General features: G+C 31.0%; 1 protein-coding gene across 1 annotated transcript in view; it reads right to left on the bottom strand.

The window, feature by feature from the left end:
- Nucleotides 1-20,479, bottom strand: part of LOC145325950 (uncharacterized) — a 59,984-nt gene extending 39,505 nt beyond the window's left edge. The window contains exons 1-2 of the mRNA XM_080168974.1: nt 20,115-20,479; nt 19,527-19,587 (exon numbers count right to left, since the gene is read on the bottom strand). Of these exons, the coding sequence (XP_080025100.1) occupies nt 19,527-19,587; nt 20,115-20,316 (263 nt within the window). The 5' untranslated portion in view covers nt 20,317-20,479. The remainder of the gene's footprint in view (nt 1-19,526; nt 19,588-20,114) is intronic.
- Between the last annotated feature and the right edge of the window lie 1,709 nt (nt 20,480-22,188).

Here is a 22,188-nt window from a genome sequence, read left to right as displayed (position 1 = left end):
AGATGGATAATTAAATTTTTGTGTTGTTCGTTTTCTTCCTATTTATTCATTCTTAAGTTACTAAGGATGTTTGCTTGTCTTTCTGTTTCTTAATAACTAGTAGCTGTGCCCATCACATCTTGGGGCTCTATATAGATGGGATAGGGATGAAAGTAGACTAAAACTGGTACTACGTCAAACACTAGATACGTCAAACAGTAGATGCGACAAACGTTAGACAGACAAACAGTAGATGCGTTAAACGCTAGACAGACAAACAATAGATGCGTCAAACACTAAACTGCGACAAACAGTAGAATTTTCAATTTCGCGACAAACGATAAAATTTTTAAAGTGCGACAAACACTAGAAGCGACATACGCTAGAATTTAAACTTATAAAATATTTATTGATATTTTCGTTCATAAATATCAAATTCAAAAATCTATCCATGCAGGGATCTAAAAGGATAAGATAATTGCCGAAAAATCTATGTACATAGCGTAAAATTAGTGGTTGAAACGTTTAAACACTCAACTTATTAAACTAATCAATCAAAATTCAATCACGTAACAAAAGTTGTTTAGTCAACGAATAAAAAAACGTGCTTATAAAACTTTGGGGACTAGTGTAATAAACTCCCATTGTCGCATTTCGCTCTGCTATCATTGTCCTTTCCCTGCAGATTTGCCCCAAGAGATTGATAAATTTTTTTGTGGGGGGGTGGGTGGTTTGGAGTGTCTCACCCCGCAAGAAAAAAGCTTAAAACCATCACAGGACAATTAGGTATATTCCCTGAAGAGTAGAGCCCACTAGTTCAGCGGTTACCGAGATCTTGAGCTTCAGACGGACAGACAGAGATCATTCTACTTTGTATTATAGATATAATAGGATTAATTCTAGCGTTTGTCGTATCCATTGTTTGTCGCCTTTAGAAAAAATCTAGTGTTTGTCATATTCTAGCGTTTGTCGCATTCTAGCGTTTGTCGTAACTAGCGTATGTCGTGTATAGGGTTTGTCTGTTTACTGTTTGTCTGTCTAGCGTTTGTCGCATCTACTGTTTGACGTATCTAGGGTTTGACGTAGTACCACTAAAACTATCGCTTGGCTTAAACCTAAAACTGAAATAGCTTAAACCATATTGGGCCAATCTAAATCTTCCAAAAAAATAATTCTACTAGTTCAGTAAGTATTAATAATTATGCTTCAGACAAAAAAAACCTTACTACTTTATAATATAACTAGCGGCTACGCCCCCTAGAAGCCTCTAGGGGCACTTAAGGTAGGGGGGGGAAAAGTCGACCTCATCCCATTTTAAATTTGAGTTTCAAAAGAGTAAAAAAAAAATTTTTTTGGGGGGGGAGAGGGTGTAGACACTTTCCCTAAAAATAGTTTAAAACCTTCCCATGACCTATAGGAAGCTTCACTGTAAAGGAGAACAAAATCGGTTCAGCGGTTAGCGAAATCCTTTGGGACAGACAAAAAACACTTACTACTTTATATATTAGGATAGCATTGTCCTGTAAGGTCTCGTAAATGTCTTAACCGTTAGTTTTACAATTTTCATGGTCCTAGGTAGGTATTATGCAATTTGCAAAGACCCTAGAGGTTAGGGGAGAAGCCACTAGTTATAGAAATACTTGTGTATATGTTTTGATTTCAATAAATCCATGTCAAAATACAATGAAAGGTCTCTTTATTGCAATCAAGAACAAGAAACCTAACTTTAACAGTAGCTTAGATTTTATAATTATTCCAATGGAGCCAAAGGATTAGACAATAGACGAGAAATTAATATAAACAGCCAAAATTAACCATTCTATATATTAAAATTATTGGTGGAAAAGTTCGTACACTGTTAAAACCCATTAGTTAAAATTCTACAACGTCCAAGACAAAGAATAAGAAGCATTTGGTTTACACTTCTCCTCCCTAACTGGATGTATTGTCAACCTACATTAATGGCGTTATTATTAGAATAGCATCAAATGAATGATCCTGATATACAAGGTTTTTTTTGTCTTAAGCTTAAGATTTTGATAACTACTAAACTGATTAATTACTCCTATATAGGTAAGCTTATAGCATAGGTCTCATGATGGTTTTAGGCTATTTTAATTTTAGATTTAGTCCTCGTGGTGGTTTTAGACTTTTTTTTGCCCTTTGAATAAGCCCTCTAGATGCTAGGGGCGAATTATAATGTAATGACATATTGATCAGAAGGCAATCTTTATGAAATCAGTTTATATAAAATCTACCCGAGTTCTACAAACTGACCTAACCAATATAATAAAATTTAGAGTAGCTTCACACTTTAAATAAAACGCTTCCCCCCTGAATTTATTGAAACTAGTTTAAAACATGATTTTCAAAATATAAAGAGATAAAATTTAAGAATGAAAGGAGATTGTTTGAGAATGTGTGTGTGTGTGTGTGTGTGTGAGAGAGAGCCAGAGAGGGGAGGGGTGGGGGTTTTCTAGAAGTGATTTATATTGGAAGGGTGGTGGTAACCTATCCTAAAATAGTTATAAACCATCCAAGGACCTATGAAAAGCTAGCCTGTTCAGTGGTTGGCTTCATCCTTAGGTACAATCAAACACACAAACATCCTGTTACTTTATTATAAGGATAAAGATTTGCGAGAATAAGATATATTTCATTCCTTAGATAGGAATTATTTCAATTGATAAGTTAAAATAAAAACACACAGATATAAATTTATACTACTGCAAGACTACTAATAAACAAACGCTTGTAGAAATGCTACGCTTCCAGAACTGCACAGGATTAAGACTAGAAATCTTGCCAAAAAAGCTTTTTAAATTAATCATTAGAAAAAAGAAAAATGTCATTACACGATTGACAGGGAATATATTATGCAAAATAATATTATGAAAAAAGAACTTTAACTATAGTAAGTTTTCAAAAAGTTAAGTGTTCCACAGGTAGCGACAATTGTTGATTTAATAATGATAGAATTGTCCTATCAAATTCAAACTTCACCTGATGATTTCTGTTTCAGATAAGTAAAATTTTGAATGTGCAGCAATTTTATAATTATTACTAGAAAGTCTACATGATTATTTATTTTGGTAATTACAACTGGATATAATACGATGCTAGACATAGTTTTTTCGTATGGATTATAACCGGTTCTAATCCACCGGATTCGAATAAATACGAGAAATGTAATGTTTAAACCTAGGCATGCGCCAGAAGTTGTCTATTAATTATTATAATTGAATTACCTATACACCAACCAACAAATTTGTAACATAGCTTTTTTATCGTTTTATATAAAGCAGTAAAAAGGCTTTTTTGACATCGATAATCACTGAAGCAACTAAATTCTCAATTTAAAAGAATCTTTTTAAAGGTATATGCTCCTTCGAATACAAAGCCTCATAAATGCTAGTGACGCAGTCAATAGAGTTCTAAAGATATTGGGCAGGCGTTATTTAATTTAACAAGGACAACATCATCAAAAAGATATTAAATTTGATTTAAATTTTAATAATACATTTTGGATTTTAGAATACATTCCTTGCTAAACCAATTTATGTTTGTAGCTTATCAATTTACATTAATGGATTTATCATTACTTAAATCTTACACCAAATTTTCATGTTATCTAATAAAGTAAAACACGTATCGGGCTAGAATAACAATATCCCCCTTACACCCCTTATTTTACCCCATCCTACTGGTTAAACAAACTGACCAATAAATAACAGGGAAAATTAAAGACAATTTTCCCCTCTCATAATATCAAAGTATATTATACATTTATTTATTCATTAGTAAACACGATTCGGTTTTTTTGTGATTTATAAACGAACATACGGACATATCTAAATTATAGAGAAGTTGCGCTACAAATAAAATTACATATAATTCATATGAATGGCCGTCAAGTTTTGTCAAAATAATTATACGAATTAAATTTAGTGGGGAGAAAAAAGTACCAGGGTTTTAAGGTTACATAAATGGAAAAAAACACATGAAATTTCACTCATATATAATGAATCATAATCTTGTTTTGATCAGAGTATTGTTTTAAAAACTTTAAAAGTCCATTTAATACAAAAGACAAATTGGCGTTTCCTCTTGAAGTGTCTTTTTTTGCATTTTTTTAATAAATAGCAAATAATAGAAGGGGGGGGGGTTCGTTTGTTTGTGTATTACTTTAGATCAGTTCATTGGACAGTAGCACCTTAAGGTAAAAGGACACCCTAGGTATGGGCCTTACAGGGTTAGGATTCAAACAAAAGTTTTTTTTATTTATTTTCAAAATAGCGGAGGGGGGTATGAATTTCAATGCTCAAACGTCACTGTGTGTGAATGATCCGATTGCTGTAATGAATATAATCAAAATTCATTTAAACAAAACTTTTAAAACAGAAAATATTGGTTCTAAAGACAATAGAGCTTGATCTTTAAATCACCACTAAAATGATTTAAAGATCAAGCTAAGATAAAACCACATATGTTATGTAGCTATGTCAGACGTGTGATGTTAAGAAGAAATATAAAAGATTGCTTTGCTAAATAAACATATATTAGGACAGAAAAAAAGCCAAGCTATTAAAGATTTTTACTGTGTTATGTTTGTTTGTTCTATGATTTTATTTCATTTTTGTTCTTTGAATCAGACTGAGATGACCATGAATTTCTATAAGGTTTGTAAAAATTTTGATGCAAAAGTAGATTGGTGTGTTTAATGCTACAAATTAAGATAACAATAAGACTTTTAAAATTTATCTTTTTAATATTTAATACAAGTTATATATGTTTGTACACGTTGTAGAAAAGCTTCACTTTAAAATAAAGTATTAATTTTATTTTTTAAGAATTATGAATCGGACTATATCATATAACATCATAAAACATATAAATATTAAAATCATTATCATTACAAGAATAATAAAATTTATAAGAATTCGTAGCTTTGAAAGAAATAGAATGCTCTATCACATAAAATTTCTTAAAAATAAAATGTACTGCAAGGCCCTCCCACATACAAAGACAAATACAGTCAACAATTAGTCAATTTAAACCATGTATTGTTTGTGTAGAGTTAAACTCAAATTCTTCTTCATTTCCAATTATTTAAGGGCCATGAAATTTTATTTTTACACCAGTATAATTTTATTTAGATGTATTGGTAACATTGAATGTATGTCTGTTTCTGTTACCCCAGGCCCACCCAGGTCTAGAAAAAATCCTCTATTGTTCAGTTTTGGACAATTTTGTTTTTTAAGTGTTTTAACATTTAAACCAAAAGTTGCTGTTTATTTAGCTGTTTTTGTTTGCCTTAATTTGATATAATTTGCTTATGTATTCAAATTATATTCAAGCCGAGAAATAAAAAAAATACTTCGTTCTCTAATCCTTATGTAAAAGTAACACGATGGCTGATAGTAGCTAACCACTGAACCGCTATGGTTCTCCTTTAAATTGAAGCTTCTTATGGGACCAGGGAAGGTTTGAAACTATTTATAGGAGGGTAAATTCAACCTTCCAAGAGAAATTGCCCCTTGCACCTTTATCCCTATCCCTTTAAAGTCAAATAATAGTTTTAGGCTATATTGTTCTAGGGCTGTCAACCTCTTAGTTTAAAACAAAACATGGGTTCATCTAAAGTATATATGGAAGAAACTAGTAGTTAATTACTTATTAGTTTAATAATATTGACATAATATTAAATTGAAAAATATAACTTGCTTCACTCTTTTGTCATTTTAGATTTAAAATCTATAACAAAAAAAAGCAATAAATCATAAAAATAAATTATCTTTCATAAAAAAAGTATGATTTTGATCTGTTTCTATCGAAAGATATTTTTTTCTGTCTATTTATTACAAAAAAAGACCTCCCATAGAAATACAGGGATAGATGGATAGAACAATAGAGATTTAATAATCATTTTATGAATCATTACACTCTATTTTTTCATCAATTTTGATTTTTTTTCCTAATCTTCAAAAAATTAATCAATATTTGAGTTAGTAGAGACAACATAGATAGCCTAAACCCTGACCAGGACCAATACACTTCACAAAAAATTGTTTTGTCCTTTAGATTAACTTTTCATAATCTATTTGTTCTTTTTCAAAATAAACTAAATAATGAATATTGAAATGAAATTAATATCAGTTGTTTAGTATCGGGCATCGGCTCCTCGGGGCTTACAAAACTGGTTTTGCTGTTAAAATTTGTGCATTTTAATATCAGCGGAAAGCTGTCTATAAAACAATGCGATAGTTAATCATTTTCGCATAATCAAAATTTGCTTTGTTGAAAGAAAGACACTTTACTCTTAAGTCAAGTATATTTTTAGAAGAAATATCTCTTTTTGTGTATCACATTGCAACTTTGTCCAACCATACAATGCATTTAAAAATTTTAAACACTAGAAAAATATCTACAGATAAATATCAACTCAAAAATATGCTTAAAATGTAGCTTATTTGCGTACGGACCTTTTGACAAAAAGGGAAATATTAGTGCAAGGAGGGGGATAATTTAATTCAAGTTAAATGTATAGTTATTTCCTGCCTAGCCGCAGCGCTCGGCCACCTTGCCTGCGTAGCCGCAGCGCTCGGCCCCCTTGCCTGCGTAGCCGCAGTGCTCGGTTCCATAGCCTTAAACCTAACCTAAAATAGTTGTTCTGTCGGGGAGGGGGGGGGGGGGGTTACTCAAATTTTCAAAATTGAAAAAAAATATGTCTAAGCGGAGAACGCCAGTGAAGCTTTTCTTTATTTATGTGGAGTCCATTCGTTTGGAACGGATATTTCTTTTTATTTAGGCATTGATTATTCCTCTTATTACAGTAAGGTATAATTCATAAATCGTAGCAACTCAATAATCATTACCATAAAGTCAGTATGTATATGTACAACGCTCTATACGACAAACACAATCTGAATCAAAATTAAAATCAGATAATTCTAAAATTCTTATTTTACATCAAATGCGATGCTTGTTTTTGCTTCGTTCATGTTTTACACACTTTTATTCTATTATAACAGAATTAAATAAATTATTTTCATATAAAAAAAAGGATCATATGAAGGAAATGAAGTCATTCCTAAAAAGGACAGAAATCCCCTTCCTTAGGTATAGGAAGGCTATTTTCTTTCCTTTTTCTTACAAATTCTCAGTAAGGAAGGTGATTTCTGTCCACTATCTTACAAATTATCACTAAAGGAAGGTTACCTCTGTCCACCATCTTACAAATTCTTCCTAGTTTTTAGAAATTCTTCCTTTTCCTCACTATTACAACCATGTTTAATTAATCTACCTTATTTTACCAAATTCTTCCTTATTCTCAGAAACTCTACCTTAATTACACAAATTCTCCCTTATTCTCAGATAACTTACCTTATTCTAAGAAATTCTTCCTTATTTCAAGAAAATCTACCTTATTCTAAGAAATTCTTCCTTGTTATAAGAAATTCTACCTTATTCTAAGAAAATCTACCTTATTCTAAGAAATTCTTCCTTATTCTAAGAAAATCTACCTTATTCTAAGAAATTCTTCCTTATTCTAAGAAAATCTACAAAATTCTTCCTTATTCTAAGAAAATCTACCTTATTCTAACAAATTCTTCCTTACTCTAAGAAAATCTACCTTATTGTAACAAATTCTTCCTTATTCTAAGAAATTCTACCTTATTCTAAGAAATTCTTGCAAACCATAGCAAAGCAATATATAGGGGTCCCAAAATCAAAAACAAATTTTCAGCATGATCCGACCACCCGTTCTCAAGATATGGTGACCTGGTGTCCTTGGTACTGATGGTAAGATTTGGGAAATGGTTCGAATCCTTAGTAAATTTGGTCAAAGTCCAAAAATATTTTGACACTTTTCAATTTTTGACTAAAATTATTTGTTCACCTGGGTATTTTTTCTTTAAAATTTTGACTAAGTGCCAAAATATGTTTGGCCTTTACTGCCAAATTTATTAAGGATTCGAACCATTTCCCAAATCTAACCATCGGTACCAAGGACACCAGGTCACCGTATCTTGAGAACGGGTGGTCGGATCGTGCTGAAAATTTGTTTTTAAGTTTGGGACCCCAATATATTGCTTTGCTATAGTTTGCAAGAATTTCTTAGAATAAGGTAGAATTTCTTAAAATAAGGAAGAATTTGTTACAATAAGGTAGATTTTCTTAGAGTAAGGAAGAATTTGTTAGAATAAGGTAGATTTTCTTAGAATAAGAAGAATTTGTTAGAATAAGGTAGATTTTCTTAGAATAAGGAAGAATTTGGGAGAATTAGGTAGATTTTCTTAGAATAAGGAAGAATTTCTTAGAATAAGGTACATTTTCTTAGAATAAGGTAGAATTTGGGTGAATAAGAAAGAATTAGGGAGAATAATATAGATTTTCTTAGAATAAGGAAGAATTTCTTAGAATAAGGTAGATTTTCTTAGAACAAGGAAGAATTTCTTAGAATAAGGTAGATTTTCTTAGAATAAGGTAGATTTTCTTAGAATAAGGTAGAATTTGGGGGAATAAGAAAGAATTAGAAAGAATAATATAGATTTTCTTAGAATAAGGAAGAATTTCTTAGAATAAGGTAGATTTATTTAGAACAAGGAAGAATTTTTTAGAATAAGGTAGATTTTCTTAGAATAAGGTAGAATTTCTTAGAATAGGGAAGAATTTCTTAGAATAAGGTAGATTTTCTTAGAATAAGGTAGAATTTGGGGGAATTAGAAAGAATTAGGGAGAATAATATATATTTTCTTAGAATAAGGAAGAATTTCTTAGAATAAGGTAGATTTTCTTAGAACAAGGAAGAATTTCTTAGAATAAGGTAGATTTTCTTAGAATAAGGTAAAATTTCTATGAATAAGGAAGAATTTCTTAGAATAAGGTAGATTTTCTTAGAATAAGGAAGAATTTCTTAGAATAAGGTAGGTTTTCTTAGAACAAGGAAGAATTTCTTAGAATAAGGTAGATTTTCTTAGAATAAGGTAGAATTTCTATGAATAAGGAAGAATTTCTTAGAATAAGGTAGATTTTCTTAGAATAAGGAAGAATTTCTTAGAATAAGGTAGAATTTCTTAGAATAAGGTAGATTTTCTTAGAATAAGGTAGAATTTCTTAGAATAAGGAAAAATTTCTTAGAATAAGGTAGATTTTCTTAGAATAAGGAAGAATTTGTTAGAATAAGGTAGATTTTCTTAGAATAAGGAAGAATTTCTTAGAATAAGGTAGATTTTCTTAGAATAAGGAAGAATTTGGGAGAATTAGGAAGATTTTCTTAGAATAAGGAAGAATTTCTTAGAATAACGTAGAATTTCTAAGAATAAGGAAGAATTTGGGGGAATAAGGTAGATTTTCTTAGAATAAGGAAGAATTTCTTAGAATAAGGTAGAATTTCCTAGAATAAGGAAGAATTTGGGGGACTAAGGAAGAATTTGGGGGAGTCAAGTAGATTTTCTTAGATTTAGGAAGAATTTCTTAGAATAAGGTAGGTTATCTGAGAATAAGTGAGAATGTGTAAGGAAAAGGTAGACTTTGTTATGAAAAGGTAGAATTTGGAGGAACTAGGTTAATTTTCTTAGAATTAGGAAGATTAAGTGAGATTTAGGGAGGTGATTTTTATTCTCTTTTTCAGATATGTGAGAAAAAGGAGAGTGATTTTTGTCCATATTTCACTTATCTGAGAAAAAGGAAGATGATTTCTGTCCTTTTTGGAAAGAAATTTCTGTCCTTTTAAGGAATTACTTCATTTCCTTCATATGATCAAAAAAAAAACTAAAAAATCTCATATATCTTTGCAAACAATAAAATTTTTTCGTATTCCAAGTATGTAAGCATCAATAAAATGTTCCAAAGAAAATGTCTATATAAAAATTCTTGCCATATCGCACCTTTTGCTCTATGCCTCTTTTTAAAGCAAAATTATCTATTTAAAAAGATTACTATTATATAGTCTAGGATATGTAAGTTGGAAGGAAATTTAATGTTAGAGGGAGATTTGAAAATTGCATAAAACTTTAAGGATTTTTTATAAAATTCGTTTTTTGTATAATTCTTTACCTTAAAGCGGAAATACAATTTAAGTTCATAAATTTTGACCAATAGGATAGGTGGATTAGAAACTACCTACGCTCTAATTGGTTGAATGATGTGCGACATTTAAGCTTCTCCAATCAGAGCGCAGATAATTTTCAATCCACCAATCACAGATGTCAAAATTAATTAACTTAAATTGTATTTCCGCTTTTAGATATATCTTATTATATACTGCAACGCATTTTTTATTCAACATGCATTTTCTGGATTCAAATCGATCATTTGGATTAAATCAATGTAATGATGACTATTTTATCTATTAGACAAATAAAATTATTTTTCAAATCTCCCTCTAACATTAAAATTCTTTCCAACTTATATATCTTATTATATACTGCAACGCATTTTTTATTCAACATGCATTTTCTGGATTCAAATCGATCATTTGGATTGAATTAATGTAATGATGACTGTTTTATCTATTAGACAAATAAAATTATTATTAGAGTATAGTTATGTTCAAACGTGTCTACACCTCAAAAGCCTCATTGCATACTGGAGCTGGGGAGGGGGGGGGGGTGAAAAAGTTGATCAACCAACTTAAAATTTAACGCTCATCGAGATCTTTCGATAAATACAGACAAAAATGAATATAGAATATACGTGAATTTTCATTAATGAACATCATTTTTTAGTCAGATCGTTCATACAGTAGGAAAGAAGTGGATGGGGTAAAGGGGGTTGGATTGGGGTGGGGGGTGGGGCATTATTTTAGCCAGCTACAAGTTACACTTTATTACAGTACATTATAATCTGGTGTAAGATGTAAGATCCTTTTTTGTATAATAATATTAATATTTTCTTTAAAAATCCTAAAATTGTATATCTCGATTATAAAAACTAAAAGTATAATTGTGTATATAAAAACATGTAAAATACACATAGACGTACAAACACAACACCTCTAGAATAAAACACAGGGTGGTGCAGCAAAGCCACTCTATATTTGCTTTGTTCCTGAGACGTTCGCCATACAGTAAAATATGCACTCATAAAAATATAAATACTTTATATAAATAAAACTCATTTTAGAAACTAGCGACGCAACCCAATCTTTCTCACTTTTGTATTACTTTTGTAGGAACACGATTCCAGTGATGTCATATTTTTCTTTCCCGAAAAAGGGAAGGGGGGAAGAAAATATCTTCAAAAGAGATGGGGAAAAACCCCCTTTTCTCCCATCTCTTTTTTTCTTCCCCCCTTCCCTTTTACGGGAAAGAAAAATATGACGTCACTGGAATCGTGTTCCTACAAAAGTAATACAAAAGTGGGAAAGATTGGGTTGCGTCGAAACTAGCTGCGTCGCCTCTAGCTAGTCATTACAGACAAGTTTCCACGAATGCTCAAATAAAATTGATAAAAGTAACGCCAGTTTTTGTTAGCCCGGGCCTTCGGCCAATCGGATCTAACAAAACTGTTTTTATTCTTATAATTTTTCATATTAATATCCATGGTAAACGCTATAATACGCTGCGATAAATGACTATTATGGTATTTTAACACTTGATTTTATTGAAACGAAAATAAAGTTACGAATCTTCTAAATTTATTGTGCTTGTTGTGCCTCGAAGGGCGCAAAACATTTATAGTGATAATATAAATAAAACAAAAAGATGGGCGAATATAATATCCTCTACAAGAATGACAATGTTCATAGGTATCGAAGCTGCTAAATCTCCGGCTGTTAATAAATAAAAGACTAAGTAAAGGATTTACGACCTTTAAATTGAGAAGAAAGAACAATTTTCTGCCATTGAACTATTCCTAACAGTTTTAGAAAGATTCTGAATCTTAGAGACTAGGATTCAATGCGCTATCTCTGTTCTTAGAAGGAACATTTAATTCATTCAAGTATGCAATCAGCTACGCTGCTAGCATCTAGGAGCAACGATCCTTTTTTCCGATCACAAAACCGATAAACAAACTTATATAAGCACTAAAATTAAGTCTTACAAATTACTAATTTACTAGAACTGACAGAATAAGTAAGACATAGAGTGGATGCACAAGTTTTAAAACGTCATAAATCATGTTGACCCCTAATCTCGCCCACTCGCCAGTTTATTTGTTTACATAACATAGACATGAATTGGCATTCAGAGATTTAATTTTTTTGTGTCAAATGTCCCTCACCCCACCCCAGCTCTCCCTACCGGATCTACTGCAGTTCACGGTAAATATTGCTAGTAAGCAATATTTACAAAAATCTATGAATTTTAAAGGCTGCTAGCTGCCAAACGGCTGAACGTACAGATCATGCCCGCACACTGTTTTAAGCGGCATAAGAGACCTACACATAATCTAGAATAGCCATAAATCAATAATGCATAATTATCTCGCAGTGCGTTTTTTCTTCAATGAAGCTTTCCCTGTGCATAATTGGATCTTGGATATTCCAGATTGTTTGTAGGTCTTCTTATGCTGCTTAAATTCATAGATTTTTGGAAATATTGCTCACCATCAATATTTTACCGTGAACTGCAGTAGATCCCTACATCCTAATAAGGCAACTTATCCTTTTATCTTTTTTTACTCTAGTCTATAAATTTCAGTTATTAAAAGCCTCTTAGCCTCAAATTATAAACACCATTAAAATCTGCGATCCCCCCCCCCCCACCCTCAACGAAAAAGTTTAGTGTCAAATTCAAAATCATTCTGAATTGTAACAAATATCGGTGAGGATTTTTACAAAAAAAAATATGAAAAGTCCTCTATCTCTGATAGCAGCTAAGTAAACATTATTTAACCCTGTTGAACAAACAAATAGACTGACAGACAGATAAGTAGACGGACAAATTATCTAAGTTTTGAGTAATTTCAAAATGGAAGAATAGGAAACTTTGTAAATAAACAATTGACGTCATAATGAAAGAGAAACCAAATAGACAAAGTTTTTCAATTCAATGGATTACGGACTTAACAATCAACAAATCAACATATTATATCTAAAGAGTAGCATTGCTACTAAAATGATATGATAACCTAATCAATTTATCTTTCTACAGCACCTGAAATTTATTATCCCTATCAAAGATAAGTCCAAAAACCATAAATTTAAGTAATACAAAAAAGAATATTGGACGAAATTCCTCGAAACGACGATTGAACCTCAGAAAACCCAAACCCCAAAAAAACTTAATTTTATCTGTTAAAAAACATACTACTAACCCCTTCGGGAAGCTCTAACGCTGGAGGTCCTTAATGGGCTTTCCTATCCCTTGACAATAGTTACATCCCCCTAAAACAGCCTAGGCGGGGGGGGGGGGTGTCAAGGTAACAAGAATGTTTTTTTTTACCTTTGAGTATGTTGTTTGTATTTGGGGGTGCACAACTAAAGGGGTATTTTAACCCCCTTACAATAAGATAACACCTCTCTTGTTGACTGTATTACACCACCACCGAGTTCAGTTTAAGGAGCGGGGGGGGGGGGGAACTAATGCTGTCAAAATTTTCGGCTGCTCAAAAGTTAAGAACAATAATACTGCCATATTATGAGGGATCTTATATAGTCGATATAAACTAAGAAGATCTATGTCAATAAGCATTTAAGGGTCTAACCGGAACAATAGTGTACGTACAGATATTTATAAGATAGCCTTAACAAAAACTTTTTTAAAATAAATTTTATGAATAAAAGAGAGTTTTTTTAGAACGAAGAATAAAATGGATCATGCAACTAAGAATTAACTTTTTTTTATCAAATTGTAGAATAAGATGTTATCAATATTAAAAAAAACTGCTATTTTAACCTTATCTAACCTTTAACCATCTTTGAAATAGGCATACCTATTTCTAACATATATATTGTATATGTCCTTTCCTATAGGTAAACTGATATTCAATTTTATCCTTTCTTCCTTATTACGCTATTAGTATACTTATTTTTCACTTTCAATGGTAGGCAGTTATACCTAATTTCCAAGAAATATTTAGAAGAAACTTTTTTTTATCCAAATCTATCTATATCACATATTCCTGTGCTGGAAAAAGTATTTTATTTTAGAACTGGAAGAGACAAAAAAAAAGGTTTAGGTTAACTTATAAAGAATTTTATCTCTATTTTTCCCTATACAAGCCTTATCCAAATATTTAATTACTGTATGTCAGTACCTATTTCTTATTAAAATTGAGTTGAAACCCTTTTTATTTCATACATTTGTTAAAATTGAAAGCAGGCAGATTTTTTAAAGCGGCTGCAAGCGCTACCTTTGGACTTGTACATTTTTGTTGTGATTTTAATCTATAATTGATTTGAAACCCTTTTTATTTCATACATTTATTAAAATTGATGGTCAGACAGTCTTTTAAGTAGCTGCAATTGGTTCGCGTCATATTGTGTAAAATTGACGTTTAAATCCATTCTGATATCAAGATTGCTAAATTTATTTTGATATGTCTAGGTTTTTTGGCGTTTCAAATATTTTAATGCATAAGGACGTGTATATTGAAAAAAAAATATATTATGCTTTCATATTGGTACAAAGACAAACGTACCACGGGGCCAAACATTTTTAGGTAGATATAATGCAAAAAAAGGCTAAATGTTAAATTTATCATCTAGCTTGTGGTTTATTTCATGTGAATTTTAGCGGACTTTTTTTTGTATACTCTTTACTTTGGCACCGTTCTTTGCCTCTAGGGGCTTCGAATAAAAGATGGGGTACATCCATTTTATCTTATTTGTATTGCAACCCAACCATATTTCCTAAAGTAACCCTGAAAATTGTGGAATTTATAGTAGAGGATATTTTCAGGGATTTAAAGGGATAAGACAATGGCCGTTAAATGTATGTTCATACCCAATGTTAATAAACAAAATTACCTCTTCTGTAGATTACAATTAGTGGTTGAACGTATAAACACTCAAGTTAATAAACCAACCAATCACAATCCATTAAAAGTCCTCAAAGTTGTTAAGCAAACAAATAAGAAAACGTTCTTGTAAAAGTAGACAGCAGTACACCCATATACCCTACTGAAGAAATGCAATGTAGAGGGGCGTCAAGTAATAAATCCGTCAATATATTTGACATTTTGATTAGAATACAACATAGCATCTGGGACAGGCCAAATTATTTTAAAATAAAAACAGATGGCTCATTTTTTTGGAGAATTTTTAGATAAACCTCTCAAAACTTTTATGCCGTAATTATATTAACATAAGACCATAACTATAAATAATATCAATATTATACTTAAATGCTTTGTTGGGGAGGGAGTGGACATGGACTTTAAATTTTACTGGTGCCTATAGTTTAATAAAAACCGTTCTGTCTTAGTTTGCTTGAAATATTAGATTTTTTTTACAAAATCTTCATTGGATGTTGCACACATGCAGTGTCCAAAATTTTCAACCAATTTTTTTTTATATTTTATCATTATTGGGGATGTAAATGCCTTATCCCCTAAGGCCCATGATCATTAGTAGTTCTAATAGGCAAGCCGTTCTTAGGATCTTATCAAACACACAGACACATCAACTTGCTTTGTGATGAATTCTTAACCCTTTCCCAACGAGGTAGGGCGGGATTGGTCCAACGTCATGATATATTTTAATAAAAATAAGATTAAAAAATGTAGATTAGATAGAGAACAACGTTTTGCAACATAACAGTTGAGGTGGGGTTACAAAAATCAAATCAAAAGATGTTGATGATATTTTCAGATTTTCTAATATTCATTTATCTCATCGTATTATAGACAACTTTGCGCAGATTATAACTAGCAAAATGAAATATTAATGCCCTGGCTAAACAAAATTATATTAATCTTATGATTTTTTTGGGTATAGTCCTTTTCACGACATCCCTCCATAAGGGATTCCATGATTTTATTCGTATATTATTGTCTTTAGTAAAATATTGTACATGAGATTTCTCCATGGATCAGAAACGGTTCTAATCCATACACAGAGAAGAAAATTTTTAATTATATGATTCAATTCCTGTTCTGTTTGCTCCGTGGGATACATCCTATGATTTGTATTTTCTAATTACTCATAGACAATTTCTATAAAAGTATACGATACTTCTTTTATGCAGAACAGTGAAGAACAGGTAAAGCCGAATTTATTCTCAGCTTTAGTTAAAAGTCAGATTAACTTACATGATAATACCTAATTATAAAAACTGTTTTATACTTTTTTTTTGACAATTTGTAAGACCAAGTTAACATTAAAAGCAACAGGTTTAATATTAGATATAAAGGATACTTCATTTTAAGAAAAAATATAATTTTGCTCTAAGTTTTATTTTTTCTTTAAATGCTTAAATTCTTTTGAATGGATATACAACTAATACATTTTGTCTTATTAATGACCAATTCTTCTGCATCAGGTACAATATCCATTTTTCTCCCTGGTTTAATTGGCATTGTTGTTAAACATCTGTAACAAAAAGAGTTTCTGTAAAACTATGCAAGAATTTTTTTAGCCCAATGCCATCCTTGTTAAAAACGCAGCTACTCAATATAATAACTTTGCGTTTTGTAAATTTTTTTTCATGTATGAAAAGATTTTGAATAAAAAATAATTTATCTAATTAGAATAAAAATAAAGCTTGCCTAAAAACTAAAACTAATACAGAATTCATTTTGTTTGATCTATCTAAAATATATGCATAGTAAGATATCCTAAACGGTTAAACCCGTTGCTTTCACTGAAGCTTGGTAAAGGTCCATGGCATATTTACAATTTTCCATCAATAAGGGGTAGGGCAATTCCCTCCCCCTATCCCCTCCCTATAAGAAAACGTTGAAAAGCTTCAACACCTTTTTTGAAAAAAGAGCTGGGCTATTGATTTAAAATAGCTTAAAACAAGGAACACTGCACATTTTTGACAGGGAGGCGCATTTTTACTGACATATGGCTAATACCACTTTTAGTCGGCACAAATTACCAGCCAAAATTATCCTCATATCTCATTTTGGAGATTATGCACCCAAAGTTGGAAAACAAGGTTCTGTTGATTACCTGCCATTTTTGTCTTTAACTTATAAAAGAGAAAGCTCAAAGTGTCTTGTGTGACGTCATAAAAATACGTCTATATAGGAGGGATGAAAGGAGAAGTGGGAATGGACACCCCTAAAAAGAAGTGGTTTTTTGTGACGTCATACATGACACTTTGAGCTTTCTCTTAAAAAAAGAGACAAAAAAAATTCTCTTAAATTAAGCTTTTTATTTTATTATGTCATAATGTCATTAAGATATAAATTACTTCTTTATTTAACCTTTTCTAAGCAAATATAAAAATGAGATTAATTTTGCTTAATTAAGTTTTTTTAACGATAAATAAAAATTTTTAAAATAAATGAATCATAATTTACAGTACAATGTCAACTCCCTCTATGAGTTTTAGCCAGTTGAGGGTGTACCTCAATTTGGGGTTTTATCTCAATATTTTATCTTAAATTAAAGATGATCATTGATCAAACAACTCTCTGGGATTTATTTTTATCATATTTTGAAACTTATTTACTAACTTTTTGTTACATTATCTTGTACACTCATTAAGAGCATTCTCTTTAAAACTAAAATTTGGTTCAGAACTATTTTATATTGTTTTAATTACATATATTGTGCATTGTTTTAAAATATTATTACATGATTTATTATATAAAATTATCTATTTTTCAAACGATTTAGCTTTACATTTTAAAGAGAAATATTTTTGCCAATAAAGAGTTACAGGTAAGACTTCTAAACAACGATCCGTAGATTAAGTGTGTGAAAAAAAGATTTGAAGTAAAAATATGACATCTCTCGTTGAAAAAGCTACAACAACTTAACTATGAAAGCTAAAATATTTTTCTGTGTCTGTCTATCTATTTATCTATCACCTTTAATAGTGTCTGTCTGGCTATCTACCTATCCATCAGTCTATATATAGATCTGTATATCAATGCTATTATCGTGAATAGTAATGGTTAATTAAAAAGTAGGTAAAAGCCATTAAATACTTTATTTATGTTTATATACTCCAGCAGGCCTTTATTTGTTGGAATACAATACAACTAAGTTTTTTCAATAGCTATGCATTACGACAAAAAATAAATTTTAAAAATGTAAGATCTTAGTTAGTATTAAAGGTAAATGAAAAAGAAAACCCACCTATAACAAAACTACAATTTCTCAAATTTTAATATATTTAAATTGTGCTTTTGCAGTACATGTTTATCAAGTGATATTGTTAACACATAAATTTTATCATTTAATCTATCAATATCTATCTATCTTTATTTATTGAAATTAGATCAGAACAGTTTAAAAGTTGGAAATATTTCTTTTCTATTCAATTCAAAATCTATTTTTATTATTTTCATATTTTCATGAAAAATGGTATGACTGTGGTCTTATATTGTTATAACTAGCGACAGCGCCCCTAACATCTGAAGGTTTTTATTTGAAGGAGTAGGTAAAGGGAAAAATAACTAAAAACAATCCAAGGACCTATATGAAGCTTCCCTAAAATGGAGAACTTTATCGGTTCAGTAATTAATGAAATCTTAAGCTACAAACAAAAAAACGCTCTACTTTATGTTATAAGATAATACCAACTAGCGGATACACACCTAGAGACTTCTAGGGGCACTCAAGATATAGGGAGAGGATTCGACTCTTCCCCCGCATTAAATTTTAGTTTGAAAAGAGAAAGTAAATGAAAAGTTTTCTTTATTATTTTTTCTGTGGGCGATTTTTCTGGGGATGGTGGTGTTACCATCCCCCAAAATAGTTATACACCTTGAGAAGATGTCCTGTAAAGGAGAAACATATCGGTTGAGCTGCTAGCGAGATCCTTCAGTACAGACAGACATATATCCTATTATTTTTTATATTAGCATGAAACTAAAATGGTATAGCTATACGAAAATAAAACATTATCAACTTCCCAACTACATAATATGCATAGTTTGAATTCCAGTCAATTTAAAGTTTGATCAGTACGATCTTATTTATTAATTGAACACATTTAGCATTGAATAACCAGGGAAATATTTTCTGAAAATAAGTTCACTACTCTCCCGTAGTTTTTGACTAGATAAAATTCAAGTTGAATTGATAATCACAAAAAAATGCTTAAATTTTTAAAACATATTTTGTACTTTTTAACTGCATTATGAAGCAAATTATCAATCAAAATAATAATAAATCGTAGCGTTTTTAAAGTTCAGTATAACAAAACTAGGTTTTTTTGGGGCAAAGAAGTCCTTTTTTTCAACTTTTTATAAATGGAAACTGTAAGACTCGTCGTATTTTTAAAATGGCTATGAGATTATTTTAGGTTAGGTTACGTTATATTGGGTTAGGTCATTGTCCCACAGGGTTAAGCAATTGGCCCCGCAGTGTTAGAGCCCCAGCAGGGGCTAGAAATAGGAGAAAAGGTACTGTGAAAAATACGAATAATCGCCCCATAAGGTGCGTTGCGAGGAAAGGGACTATACCCAAAAAAACTTACATGGCAGTGAGGATACTGGTTGTTCTGTTCAGGTAACATTGTGTTGAGATTTGAGTGACACCTGCCATAACCAGTTTTTTTATTTTCGGTTAAAGATTTGTTACTACGCCTCTAACTTAAAGACTCTTACTTGTACTTGAAAAATCAATTTGCTAGCAGACGAAAAAGGTCCCTACCATTTGAACAATTTAGATGTTTAGACATATATATATACTTATGCATTTATTAGAAAGACAAACGAAGTAGAAAAGTAAAAGAAGACAACTTTCTTGTATTCTACCTATCTGTCAATCAAAAATTATTGAAGATGTAATTTTTATGTTGGAAGGAATATGATTATGTTTTAGTATCATTTAGGAAAACATTTCTAAATTGCTATGAGAAAAAACTTTTTTGACCGTCAAAAACTAGAGTCAAAACAGTTTTCTTTGAAGTGAATTACACATTTTATTCTCTCATTGAACAGTGCTTACTATATACGGTAATGCAGTCCAACATAGTAGCAACTGCAGTAGGAACCAAAATTTAGCGTCTTTAGAATTGAAGGATTTTGAAATAACTTTAACCGATGAGTAAAAACTGCTGTACCTTGTGAGTTACACATGGAAATCGACAATCTGCCATAATTAGCCCTTAAAATTGATAACTTTTCACTGCTTGAACAATTTATATACATATTTGATCCTTCACATATGTAATTTGTCATAATTTTTAGGCTACTCATCCCGTTGTTCACTATATTTAATAGTATAATATTGAAAATCACTAATTTCTTCATTTTTATTAACATTTTCACTCGATTTTATCACTAAAATTCATATTTAGTAAAAAAAATTTGTGAGTATGTGCACGGCACATGAAATAAGCATCAACTGACGCGATTTGCGTAAAATAAAATGGATGTACGCACGTTGCGTTGGACTTTGGGGCGATAAAAGCATGGGCATTGGCCGGTTTTATGTTTCAATACGGACAACGTAACGCAACACACACGCAAACGTGCGCGCGCACGCACACAAATAGTTTTGAGCGTAAAGTCTATCTAAGGAGGACAGTGATATATATTCTATTATTTTAATTGATTTTGTTTTAGACTGGCGAAGTTTTATGTTAGATAAAAAGAACGGGGTTATAAAATGCACAATTACAAATAGATTGATTGGACATAGAATAACTTTAAGGAAATAGATTAGCCGAGTTTTTAAGCACGGATATTAATAAATAATTTTGGCTACCATAAAAGTCATATTCACATTCGTGGAAGTATTGTCAAAATGCGTAGTGTTTTGTATGGGGAAGGGGGGGGGGAGGATGATGGTTTGAGTAATTGAAAAGGGGAAAAGAAAAATGCATGAAATATATTGGTCAAGACATTTTTTGGAGGTTTTTAAAAACAACCGTTTGTAATGTAGTATATAAGTTTAAATATAAAAAGAACCAGTTAGAGCTTTCCATGAAGCTTAGCCAACTAGTTCAATTGTCATTTTATTATCCTAATTAGCGGCTACACGCCTAGCATCTAGGGACTCTGTATTCAAACGGGTAAGAAGAAGACAGACAGGTAACCTAAAATTATCTTAAGGCTTAAATAAAAAATGAAATAGCCTAAAACCATCCCGAGACCTTTGTGAAGCTCCCTTAAAATGGAAAATGATATGTATCAGTTCAGTCTTTTTAGAAATCGTATATATGAACCTTAATACTATTTTTTGTTAGATTGTAGAATTACTTAATTAATATTGCTTTTTAAAAGGGGGTAAGAGGCTTTGCCTTTGAGATAGTACAATAAAAAAATAATTTATATTTTACCCAATTATTGCGAAACTTTCACTGGTGACTGGAAGTTTGTATTTATTTTGGTTTAAATGATTATTATTTTCTTGACTTCCCTCCCTCTCTGTTTAGTGTTAGGGGTATACTTAGTGCCAAAAAAGGGGAAAGCAATAAAAAGAAATGGGGAAATGGGGAAATAAATGCTGTGCCAATTTTTTTTGCACAAGTCATTTAATGTTAAAATTAGCTGAATTAACTATTGTACTGCAGTGAAAGAAAATGTATATGTATAAAACTTTTAGTATTTATCAAATAATTTTGAACTCAGCCCTTTCTTCATTTTGTTTGTAAAGAACATTTGGTTTTTTTCTACTGCTTGGTCAAGCGCGTTACATCATTAGAAAGAGTGCAAGGTGTGAATGGCCAAGCTCACAAAGGGCAACTCGTCACAATGAAAAGTTAAGACTTTTCGTCAAAGATCGTGCAATCAAAGAGTTTGTTATCTGACGGGTTTTACTTCAAATAATACCTGAAGCGATGGGCACATACATCTTATCCCATATGAGGTAAGTTCTGGTATTTGAACTAAACTTCCATTCTTATCTATGTTCTCTACGGTGTTTTAATCATTAGAGTAAAACACTAGAGGGAGAAAGGGTTAAATAACTGAATGAATATCTCCATCGCGTCAACTTTGTGCAACCTTTCTATTGGGTGATTGAAAATCAACCAATGGTATCGCTTATATCAACACAGCCAAGTAGCAGAAAATAATTTAGAAGCAGATGAAAATGGTCTTTAAAAATGCAAGGGAGGTAGTTGTCTGTATATACATCTATACTATAGATCTGTTTTTTAATCAACTAACAATAATATAGATTAAATAGAT

The sequence above is a fragment of the Acartia tonsa genome, chromosome 8 (genome assembly GCF_053477335.1).
Source record: "Acartia tonsa isolate MP-2025a chromosome 8, ASM5347733v1, whole genome shotgun sequence".
Lineage (NCBI taxonomy): Eukaryota > Metazoa > Arthropoda > Copepoda > Calanoida > Acartiidae > Acartia > Acartia tonsa.
The sequence above is the reverse complement of the archived record's forward strand: the minus strand, read 5'-3'. Positions and strand labels throughout refer to the sequence as shown.